The 12,160-nt window shown below is 39.7% G+C and overlaps 1 protein-coding gene across 1 annotated transcript in view; it reads right to left on the bottom strand.

Annotated features, from left to right (window-relative positions):
- LOC102882001 (formin-1) overlaps window positions 1–12,160 on the bottom strand; it is a 250,661-nt gene that overhangs the window by 12,985 nt on the left and 225,516 nt on the right. The window contains 1 exon segment of the mRNA XM_015595813.2: window positions 11,056–11,205. Within this exon segment, the coding sequence (XP_015451299.1) occupies window positions 11,056–11,205 (150 nt within the window).

Here is a 12,160-nt window from a genome sequence, read left to right on the forward strand (position 1 = left end):
ACATGGAAAAAACATGCCTCTGTCAATGGTCCAGTAAATTCTGGCCTTAGGCCCTTTGAATGGTGGATAAAGTTTTTGTGGGATGGAAAATGTGTTGGCACCCACTAGAGATCACAGCTGTAAAATAAATAAGTTGCCAGTGTGACTACCCATTGTCGGTTGGCTTTACCCATCCTGATTGGGGATAGCTTCTTCTATAAGCAAATGATGGTATTTTTGTGCTCTCATTTTAGAAGAAATAGAGAATGGGTATAAGAAGCTGCAGAGATGAAACACCAACTGGCTATTCGCTACATTGTTATGATCTCCTTGCAGCCTTGAAGTAAGTAGTGTCAGGCCAAGGAACAAAGAAGACTGTACAAAGAGACTTCAGAAAGGTGTAGAAGTGCCTTACTTAACCAAGAACGCTCAGTACCACATGATTTATCCCACTCACTCTAGATGGAGAAGATCGAGGGCAATATCTTAATATTTTCCTCATGAAGTGCAGATAGCATTAATGTGATAGGGGTGGTTTTCGGTGTGCTTTTAGGAAGACATAGTTATGGCAGGCTATCCTTCCACTCACTGTCTAGGAGGCTGATCATTAGAAATAAGGCTCTGTGCGCTCTGTGGAGTCTCTTTGGGTCTTTAGATAATCCTCAAATCTCCACAAGGCACTGGCCTCAGTTCCCTAAGTCAGGTTGTTTCTCCACAGCCAGGGGAAAAGAGGCTAAAGTCCAGCCTCAGTTCTAAATAGGTGTAATCATGGAGACCTGCCAGGGGCTGTGGGAATGAACCTCCCTTATTTTTATTCACCTTGACAATACTCCCTCACTAGGTATTATCAGAAGAATTCTTGATATAACTACTACACATGTATAATAGTTATGAAAGTCAATGAAATAAGTAGTCAGTTTTCACTGTCAATAAAAAATAAATACCACAAAGACCAAACTCATTAACTGCTCACTGTAAAGGGAAATTTCTTCCTCACGGCAGTAGCTAATGAAAACATCACTGACTGGTCTATGTGGAATGTTTCCAGAGGGTAAGAAAATAAAACTCAAAGAAGAGAGCCATAGACAATATGAAATAATGAGTAACCCCCTAATCATTTATCTAGGGCAGGCCAACAGGACTATGTACTTGAACACACACACACACACTCTTCTATGCTCATTCTCTCTGTAGAGTCTGACCCTTGACCCTGACTCCCCCTCCACCCCATATTCTGCCCCCTCCCCGCAGATCAGTCTCACTAGCAGGTCTTAGACTGAAAAGACTTAGCTCCTGACACATCGAATCTAGTGTCTAAAAATTATTCCATGATAAATTAACCCATCACTTCTACTTCCTAAACTTGGCAATTTTCCCTCTCCCATTCCTAAGATATTTTTCTATTTACAATGAAGCAAGTCCTCTTAGAGACCAAATTTCACCAGCTACACAATCAGTCACTTCATGGTTTTAGCAGGCTATCACTTGTAGTACCCAAACACATTTTGACTTCAAATGATTAATTACAGAACAAAGGCCGCTTCCGTTTGGAGAGCTTCTCCACCAGGCCACAGGGGAGTAGAAGTGGGGGATGGGGGGGCGTCCCTGGACTTGCCCTGGAATGCATGATCAGTTAAAACCAATCACTCCGCACTTGGTAGACGAAACACCCCGAGCCACCCCGGCGATTTAGGTGCAGAGTGAAAGGTAACAGCATTGCATTTCCTTGTTCAGGGAGAGGTGTCTGGGAGACAGACTAGAAACTGAAGTCGGCCCTATTCATAAATCTCCAAATTTAATTGCAATGCATGGCTGGTCTTTGGAAGACCTTTTCAATCCTGATAATGAAGACATGCATGTGCTTGTAGATGCCAACTCCCCACTCTTTGATTTTGAAACCTGTACCACCTACGGAGTTTCACCCAAAACTAGAATTGATCAGAGGCTGTTTGCAGGGTGACTAAAACAAAAGGATGAGGGAACAGGGGAGACTGTGTAGAGCAGGCAGCCTTTCTGGCGCCCCTTAAATCATACTGCCCAGGCAGACCCCTATTCCATCTAGTCTATGCCCAAGGCAGGAGCTGTCAGGAGGCCCACAGATAAGCAATTTAGAAATATTCTAGCTGAATGGAGGAGACTTACTTTGGGTTTCCATTGCTGTCTGCCAAGCTAGGGAAATAGAGTGCAGACAGATGCTCTCTAAGGTTCTTATTGAGCTCTAAAGAGGTTTGAGGCTTGGCACAGCCATGAATTCCCAAGGATCTTCACTTTCTTGTTTTTTTCCTAGTTTTTTTTTTTTTTTAAGACAAATTGAAAGTAATACAGTTAAGAACAGAGAAGGTGATTGTTTTAGCCCATTGACTAATCTTTCTTGTTCTGAACATGTCTATTCTCTTTAACAAAGCTCTTTAGATTTTAAATCCTTGGATAAAAACAACCCATATGGGATGTATTTGGGAGAATTCTACCACCAAAATCCAAATAAATAAGATCTCCCATCTATCAGCAGCAGACAGCAAATTATGTACTCGATTTCAACATGGTAAAAGAAAAACACAGTGATTGTTTATTTGTTTAATAAATATTAACTGAGCACCAACTATGTATAAGGAAATACAAGGTGCTTGAGAGAAAATAAAGAAGATATTGGTCTCGTCTTCTAGGGCTTATAATTTAAGGGAGAAAATGTCTTTAACAAAATGAATGAAAAAAAAAATCACTAGTGCTAAAATTGAAGAGACAGCAATACCCCCAGAACTTTGGAGAAAAGACAGCTCATAGAGATTGAGGAAAATTTTATGAAGGAGTAAGTACGTGATCACTAAATAAAATTCTTCTGGAACAGGTTCTCATAGCTTATACAGCAGTTAAGACATAATAGGTATTTTTAAAGTATTTGTTTAAAACAAGCTGATTAAGTGCTGCAAATTTATATTGTGGGAAGGTAAATGCATGAGAGACCGATGTGGACTGAGTGCTCAGAGAGGGCCACACAGAAGGCATGACGGTTAGGCTGGCCCCAGAAATCACATTTATGTGATTCTTCTAAAATGTGTGTTGAGCCTCCCAGGTCCAGGCCTTTGCCATGTGATCTGCAAGAATCTCCTTACCCCTTTTTTTCCTCTAAGGAGCTGAATTCATCAGCTCTGTCAATGCCCAGCTCATTTCCTACCTAAAATCACAGTAATTTGGGGTTGGAAGAGACCATCAAGATCCCCTAATTCTGGCAGTTCCTAAATTTGGCTCAGGATGTAGTAAGAACCAGTGGGGAGACGTCCTTTTCCTTCCAACCTCCAAAGTTTACCTGATATAGTTATGCAAGGGATGAGTGAAGCCAAAGCATTAATTGCATTGACCAAACACAAAATGTGTTCTTGCTCTGCCTTTTCTGTGGGGAGCTTTCTAAAACTATAGATCCCTATACTTGACCCCCTGGGATTCTGATTCAGTTTGATTTGTTCACATTTTTACAAGGCTCTCCAGGTGATTTGGAAGATCTGCCAGGTTTGAGAGCTGCTGATCTGTAAAATTCCCCCCAGTGCCTTTTGAATCCCTTCTACAACTTTCTGCCTAGGGTGGTCCTGTTTATGACTAAACATCTTGCTAAGGCCCTCCTTGGCTTCCACCTTTCTCTGGGATTATTTCCTTCTCCAAACTCTTACACCACCCAGGATTTTAAATGCTCACTTGAAATCATTTTGTTCTAAGTTGTGAAGTCCTTTCTATGTCAATAAACAATTATTAGGCTCTCTGGTGGAGATTGTACCATAGAAGATATAACGAGGAAAGGGTTTATGTCATATGGGCGGAAAAAGACACATACACTGTTAAAATAACAAGATGGAATGAATTAAGTGCTAAAGGACAGTAAGAAAAATATGCTGTCAGAGACCAGAGGAAGAGGTAGTTCTTTCACTTAGCGGCAATTCAGAAAATTTCTAGAGGAGCTGGTTTTGAAGTTAGTCCTTAAAAGATGACTATATTTACACCAACAAGAAACAGCCAAGGACAGTGCAATGTCAAGAAATTATCCAATGAGAATATACGGCAAGAATGTGCAGATGTGGGTCATCATGGTGAGTGCATGTGGGATGTGGATACGGAAAATGAGGTTGGAAAGTAAGTTCAGGGCAAGTTTTTAGAGGCTCATGCTCTAATTTGGGAGAGAATATGGAACACTTGAAAGAGTTCAAGCTTTCATGTCAAATAAGAACTAGGTCCTTATCCCAATTCTGTTGCTTACTAGTGAAACTGTGACATTGGCACTTTGTTTCTTTTCTCCTGTGTTCATCTATGAAGTAGCAACACACCTTCTTTTCAGGGCTATCCTTTCAAGGACTCAACAAGTTAATGAATATAAGTACCGACCTTATGTGGTTCATTCTCTTCCCTTTATTTCATCAGTAATAGGAAATAACAGATTATGTTTAAAGAAATAGATGTGATCTAACGTCTGTTTTAGAAAGACAGCTGGATACAAAAGGACGTTGAAGAGGACACAGAAAAACTACATGCAGGGAGAACAGTTAGAAGGACATTTCAATAATCCAGGCAAGAGATGAGGTTCTGAACTAGGGCAGAGTCACTGGGAAAACAGAGTAAAGAAGAACCCACAAGGAGGCAAAACTGAGAAATCAGCAACTGGTGGAATGTGAATCTTGTGGCATTAAAGATGATTCAGGTTTCCAGCCTGACGTTTGCTACTAGGAGGCCAGTGGTACAACTGAGAGTTAGGGAACCTAAGAGGCCTGAGTTGAGAAAGAATACCTTCTTATTGGGACATACTGAATTGCAGATAAAGGCTGGACATCCTGCAGGAAGGTTTAGTGTGCCATAGGAGATTTGGTTCTAAGACTTAGAACTAAGAGGTTGGCTCTGGGTAGAAACACTTGGGAGGCCTTAGCAAAGAGGTGATAGGTGAAGCTGTGAAAATAGTTGGGACTAGTTACAGAGAGAGTATCGAGCAGAAAAGAGGAACACTGAGATCTGAACCTCGGGAGAAGGTTCACACTTAAGGAAAAGTGGAGTTAATGAAGGAGAGTGGTCACCTGCACAGAAAGATACTCAGAACACTATTGGAGCAATGAGGCACTTCAAGACAGAAGAATTCTCATTAGTGCCAAAAGCTAGTAGTGGTAAGGAGTTAGAAAGAGTCATCTGGCTTCACAATTAGGAAAGGTGGCAAAGTCTGCCAATGGTCTCAACATCCATTTAAAGGCAGTTCTGTACAAATACAGAACTCCTGCTGCCTTTAGTAATGGAACCCATGAGTCTTTAGCTGGCCACATGGCTCCTAGGTAAGCCTACATTTCCTTGTCTCCCTTGTATGTAGCCATGAGACTAAATTTTGCCCAGTGAAATGTGTGCACCTTCCAGGCCACAGGGTTGAAAGGAAAGGATGTGCTCTTTCCTTCCTACTGGCAGGGACTCAGCAGTAGTGGTGCTGGTGGATGTGATGTGAGCCATCTTCAACCTTGTGAATAAGGACCATACCTTAATGATGGCTGCCACAGGGGAGAAGGAACCTGGGTCCCCAAAATTCAAACAACGTGTACTCGAATTATTAAGCAAAAGTAAAATAAAGTTTTCTTGTTTAAGCAGCAGTTACTTTGGTCTTTGTTATGGCAGCTGATGCCTTGTCCTTAATGATACAGGAAGGAATGAATATTTGCAAAGGAAAAAAGAGGTGAGGAAATTCATATAAACTCTTTTTTTTAAAGAATCTAGAAGGGAAAGTTGGAACAATAGTTTCCAGAGGAAAGAGGGTCAAAAGGTGTTCAGTTTTTTGTTAAGTTAATGATTTTATAAGTCTTACTATTTTGACATCTACTATCTCCTCTCCTTATTCATGGCATATTTTTAATTTTGCAGAAGTAGTTTCAATTTTTTTGCTTGGGAAATAAGAAGGTTTTATTCTTCATGATTATGATAAATCTGTTTGTGTTAGTTCTTTTGGACATTTTCTGTTTGTGTATTTGTACAGAACTGCCTTTAAATATGACTTAGAAAAATTCAAAGTTTTGCCAATTAACTAGAGGGTAATTTGTATTATTAAAGGAGCCCTTTAAAATGTGAAGCTTCTTAGCAGTTAAGTATATACAAACCATTTAACCACATGACAGAGAGCCAGGGAAAAGAAAGTTAACTTGTTAGAAGTTACTGTAATGATTCTGTCTAGATGTCAGTAGAAAAGTAGAATTCAATACAAATTTTAGTTCATGAAACTTTTTCCAGGAATAACTTTATCATGTAAAGAGAGGAATTCCTGCAACGTCTACACTGCAATCAATGGTTTCTTTGTGGGTTGAGTGATGACAGCCTCTTTAAGTCCCCAACTCCTGGTCCTAAAGTGACCTGAGCAGTAGAGAGCTCTGAGACAGCTTTTTGGGATAACCCCACCACAGTTCTGAACTATCTGCTGTCAAAGGTATGGCAGTTGCATAATTAACCATAATAGCTGCAAATAATATACTTAGAATAAAAACCCTGTTGTTATTTAGCTAAACTAAAAAAAAAACAAAACACACACACACACACACACACACACAATGGTGTAAAATGTCAAAGGTACGTAGGTGCCAAGGGAAAACTCCCACTGGTCAAAGCTGAACAATCTGAGCAACAAAATAACATAATACTGAATTATAACTCAAAGGGTAAAATAAATATCCTTGAATTTATAAGGATGCAAATAAATAATTGAACAAAGAAATAAGTGAAGGGTTACTCTCTCATAGAGAAAAAATTTAAGTAATATATATAGATACTCCCACTTCAAGGAGATAAACGATCGCTCCCCCATAATTAACCATAATAGCTGCAAATAATATACTTAGAATAAAAACCCTGTTGTTATTTAGCTAAACTAAAAAAAAAACAAAACACACACACACACACACACACACAATGGTGTAAATTATAGCTATGTGTAGAGTAAAATTTCTTATTTGCATTTCACATAAAATTCACCAAACTCCTTATTCACTCATTACTTACCCATTATGGGGTTTTTAAATGGCACTTTTAAAGTTTGCTTTGGCTCACAGTGAATTATTTGCTAAGACTTTATTTCTGGAGTCATGACTCCTCTGGGACTTTTCTACCTTTTGGTAAATTCATAGCTCATTTTGTGGGTAGTAGTGGTTTGTGGCCTCTATGTGTGCATGTGTGGTCATATGTGAAGTATAGTATTAAGATATCCTAAATGGTGGAACATTTCATAAGGAAGGATCCTATATCCCAGAGTAATCAAACAGAAAAAATAACAAGCAGAAAATGAGTAAAGAATAGTCAACAAAGGTAGCAGAAAAATTAGGTTACATCCTTGTAATTCTGCATACACTTGAATAATCTGCTGATTTAATGGGTGGGAGAGATGTGTGTTACAAAAATTCATTGAATATTTGGATATCAAGCGGCACAAATATAAAAGTGGGTGAAAAGTTAAAATCGAGACAAAGCTGTCTCTGAGAATAAAAACTTGATGAACTTTAATAAGTCACTAAATGCAACTGTTGAATACGGATGAGCAGAGGAAAATATCTTTTTGTGTGTACACTTTCAATAAAAAAATGCGGTTTCTAAGACCAATATCAGTATATTAGAAGAAGAACTGGGGGCATAAAGCAAGGTAGCTGTAGACATTTACCAATTCTAAGAGGGTGATGAAAAATCTCCCTGCCCCCAAATTTCTCCCCCACTTACCACCAGACCTTGGCTCAAAATGTCTTCCAATACAGTCTCTAATGAGCTCGAGAGCAAAGGGGAGGAGCATTATTTTAGAATTGAAACACACAGTTTCTCAGAATATTAGAAAAGTAGTTTCTAGACTTATAGAGATTACAGGCTAGACAAGATCATAGTGAACATTTAGTTCCTGCTTTCTCCTAATACATACATTTTACAGATGTGAGAGTTGGATACTCCAGGCAATAAGTTACTGGCTCATCACCTAGCAAATTAATGGTGTAAAAATGTGGGTTTCTAACTCTCTGTCTAGAGGTTTTTTTTATGCTACTGAGCACTCACTGCCAATACTCTTAAGGGTAAGAGAAGCGTCTCATTTCACTGGGGGATGAGTCCCAGGACTAGGGGCTGCTGCATGAGGGCTGGGTGGGTCACAGAATGAAGTTGTAAGGAGTGGGGCATTCTAGACTTGTGCCTGGATACGGAAGTTTGCTATTTTGCCTAATATTGGCTTAAATGATAAGGGAATTTTACTGCCATTAATATATCATCGTATAGTATGCTCTTCTACTGGATATAGTTAACTGGCAGGTAAACCATATTGCCAGTGAGATGCCATGCCCTGATACCAGCTTAATGGTAGGGGTTACGGTTTACCCACAAGGCAAAAGAACGCTGGACATTTTTATAGTCATTTACATATTTAGAGATTGTTCTGGGTTTCATGAGGAGCAGTTGTTACTCTGATATGGAGCTGAAGCGTCTCAATTTTGCATCAAGCTAATGTGTATTCGTGGATACCATACTAAGCAGAACAAGAAGTAATCTCTACTACCTACTATTGGCCTCGAGTGACCTAAGGTAGCTTTCAACGCTTTCATTTCATTTGGAAGTGAACCTGTCCCTTTGAAAATATTATTATTGATCCTTAATTTTCCCCAATGATTTTTGAGAATTTTAGTTGGGCTTTGAATATATCTAAAAATAAAATGAGTGAAATTTCTTCTGATGGGATCCAAAACTATCGCTTTCTTTTTCCTAATAATTACAAACCATCAGGTTTTCATTTGGTTATGAATTTTATTTTTGAAGTTGGCTTTGTACTATGCTATGTTACCTCCTGACATTTAATGTTGTTGGGATTTACTGGATTTCCGGGAAAAGTATAATTAAAAAATATTATCAAACATCATTAATTAGGTATCAAAACGAAGTCATCATATTGCTTCTCACTGAATTACAATCGAAGAATTCAAGTTAATTTGCCTATTTTATCATAACAATATGCTATTCCAACAGTTTCAAAGCTAAAACCCTCAGCGGACAGAGGGCAATTAGAAAAAAATCCTCACTTCAGAAGAAAATCCAGGATATTTGTTTAACTGGATGAACAGTAATATACATAATGTGCTAACATTTCTTAGCAAATAGATTTCTATAAACAAGCTGCTTCCAAAAATACTTTATGAGCCCGTCGTTAACTCTCAGAGATGTTGTTTTAGGTTGGAAACCTCAGTGATCCATCTCGCAAAGTACGGCTGGAATTAAGAGACCCCTGAAATCACTCAATGAGAAGGACTGAAAAGGGTCCAGTAAAGTCATGACCCTTTAAAGGTGTTGGTTTACAGAGTGTGAAGTGGGCAATTCACCAGCTGCACCCAGGAAGCAGCGTTGCAAATGCCTCTGGCCAGGAATCAGAGAACATGTCATTTTAAAGGATCGCTGGACACTGCCACCACTGCAGACCCACAGTTTGTTTGGTCTAACTTCAGTGATAAGGAAAAACCCCTTTAATTTGGAATATAGTTAAGTATTTCAACAGAAGATTATTACAATGAAAAGCAATTAATTACACTCTGTTGTTTTTTGTTTTTCGGACCATTTTTTAGGGGTCCAACCTCAAGGACAATGCACCTAACTATGCTTAAAACGTGAGGTGCAAGATCTTAAGCAAAGGCCGTGCATTCAGAGTGCTGGAGTTCCCCGTCGTCAGGCGTGGACGTGGAGAGGAAAGTACTACCACTTTCCTATGAGGCTCACACAGCAGAATTTATTACATAGGTACTTATCTTAGCTGAAAGGGTTAAACAAGCGATTACAGGGCAAGAGCAAATGAACTGGGTGTCAAGATTTTTAGGATTTTTGTTCATGCTATTATCAACAATCTCTTTTCTTAACAATATCACTTAACTATTTCTCTGCTTCAGTTTCTCTATATAATGGATGTACTCACTTTAATTCCCATGTTCCCAAAGAAGTGATGGTGGAAAGATATGTTGTAAACATTTTTTAAGGTCTTTGATTTCCCTAGAAAAATAGACTTTTGAAAAAATGCCCAGAGAAAATGTTTAGAAACTCAGTAATACCAGATCACAAATCTCTAAATTTTGACTGCTTTAAAAAATAGCTGTTTTAAGGTGAAACATGTTAGTGTATTGTGTGTGCAGATATATTATGTATATATCTTTACTCTGATTACAAAGCGAAAAACAAAAATACCGAGCTAAGGAAGTTTAGGTCTCAGTATTTAGTGAGATATGCATGCTATAATTAAATAAACCATTTCTCTTAATTTGTAGATTATTTTTTTTGTCTCCTCTGCTTTGAATGAAACTCTTATGCATCTGTTCTGCAGGAGTAGTAGCAGACCGGCTTGAAGTCTAAATCCATGACACCCTTCCTAGAACAGTGGTAACCTGATCAAAACAGTTATCAAGCAGAAATGCTGTTTTCTGATAAACTCGGCCAAATTCAGTCTCTTTCTAAGAATGAACGAACACACACACAGACACTTACACACACACACATGTATGCATGCACACCCCTATATTCAGAGCTGAGATTTTTCTCCTACCCCCAACTAATAAAATCAGGAGGCTGCAATGGGGCTGAGCGGCACACAGTTTGATGTCCTCAGCAGGATGCGGGGAGTCAGAAGTGGCGCTGTAAATCAACACTGTGTTAAGTGTGGCCTGAGTCTCAGAGATTTCCCTTTGATGCAAGTTCAGTATATTAATGGGAAAAGCATTCACTTTTATTTGTCTGTACTGTCTGCGACAGCAAGGCTGCCTCATTTAGCCTGGGCCAACATGAAAATACACAGAGAAGCAATCTGTTGCAAATTAGCACAGCTCCCCTTTCATTTACTAGCTAGTAATTGGAAAGGGTTAAGAAAGTGTAACTTATCAGGCCAGGAGAGTGTATCTGCTTGTGTGGACAGCAAGCCTCCCCTGAATTTCCCTCTGAGCCCCGAGGCAGCAGTCCTTCCTCCATGTCCACTTGGTTGGAAGGACAATATTGACACGTGTGAACGTGTACACCTTGCTAGGTTTGAGGAGGCAGCTTCCTGGAGTCCTGAAGGGGGTCTTCACAACGCAATAAGAATCTTACCTTTCTTTAGATATGTTCTTACTCTCCCGTTTCCAAATCGTCTTGAAGTCACTGCAGAACTCGTACCACACCATAAATACGTAGCTGGGTGTGATCTCCTTCTCGCCAGACTTGGGCTTCATCCCAAAATACCCGACTGTCGTTTCAAAACTGCAACAGGCGGGGGACAAAAACATCCAGGGAGTTAGAGGGTGAGAAACCGTCAACGCCAAAACCCATCAGGCTGAGGAGAGGGAACACTGGGGGCAGTTTCCCACACGTCCATTCTTTAACCCAGGAGCCCTGCCTCAGAGTTATTGTGGCTTATCTCAAACCCCAGGAAATCTATTTTCTCAAACCCATTTTCCAAGAAATTCAACTGGACAGGGGATATTCCTGGGTGTATCTTAGCTGCATAAAATGTAGCATGTATTATTCCAGAGGGTATGTAGGTGAAACCTTTTGAGATTGTTCTTCATCTCAAATCCATGTCATGTACCTGCTCCTCATTTGAAGTTTAATGATTACATGGAACACTGATGGCATTCAGTTCTGTAGCATAAGCAGTGGTCAGTTAGAGAGCCCATTGGGAATAATTAATCTGTTGAGTGTTTTCTGGAAAATTGAGACCGTTCTATCCTTATTCTGGCATCCACTGGCTTTCTAATCTGGGGCCAATCACTCAGCATCAAACTCTGAAGTTTTTCAAGGGTAAAATAAGAGACCGACCCTCTATGATCTTTAAGGAAGCTGCATTTTAAAGCTTTATATGGTATAAGTATACAAGCCACCAATGTACAAAAACATATAATTGAGGGTATAGCAAGATTTGGGGTAAAAACCCATCTTTGATCTTGAGAAATGCTCTCCAATCTGGTCCAGGTTGTGCAAAGTAGACTCCCAGCTATCACTAAGAACCTCCTGACCTACCCCATGGAGGCTCACTGTGCACCAGACTCCCTGGGCCTCCCAAGCAGCCCTTCTTGGAGCCACCAGCTTTGCAGCAATTTATAGCTCTGCACTCAATCTTCCTCCCCACCACCCCCACCCACCCCAAGCCTCACAAGCTCATTTGCCATGAGCAAGAACCATTAAATAAATGGCCCCCTTTTCTAGGGTGTTAGAA

Source organism: Pteropus alecto, unplaced genomic scaffold (assembly GCF_000325575.1).
Source record: "Pteropus alecto unplaced genomic scaffold, ASM32557v1 scaffold86, whole genome shotgun sequence".
NCBI lineage: Eukaryota > Metazoa > Chordata > Mammalia > Chiroptera > Pteropodidae > Pteropus > Pteropus alecto.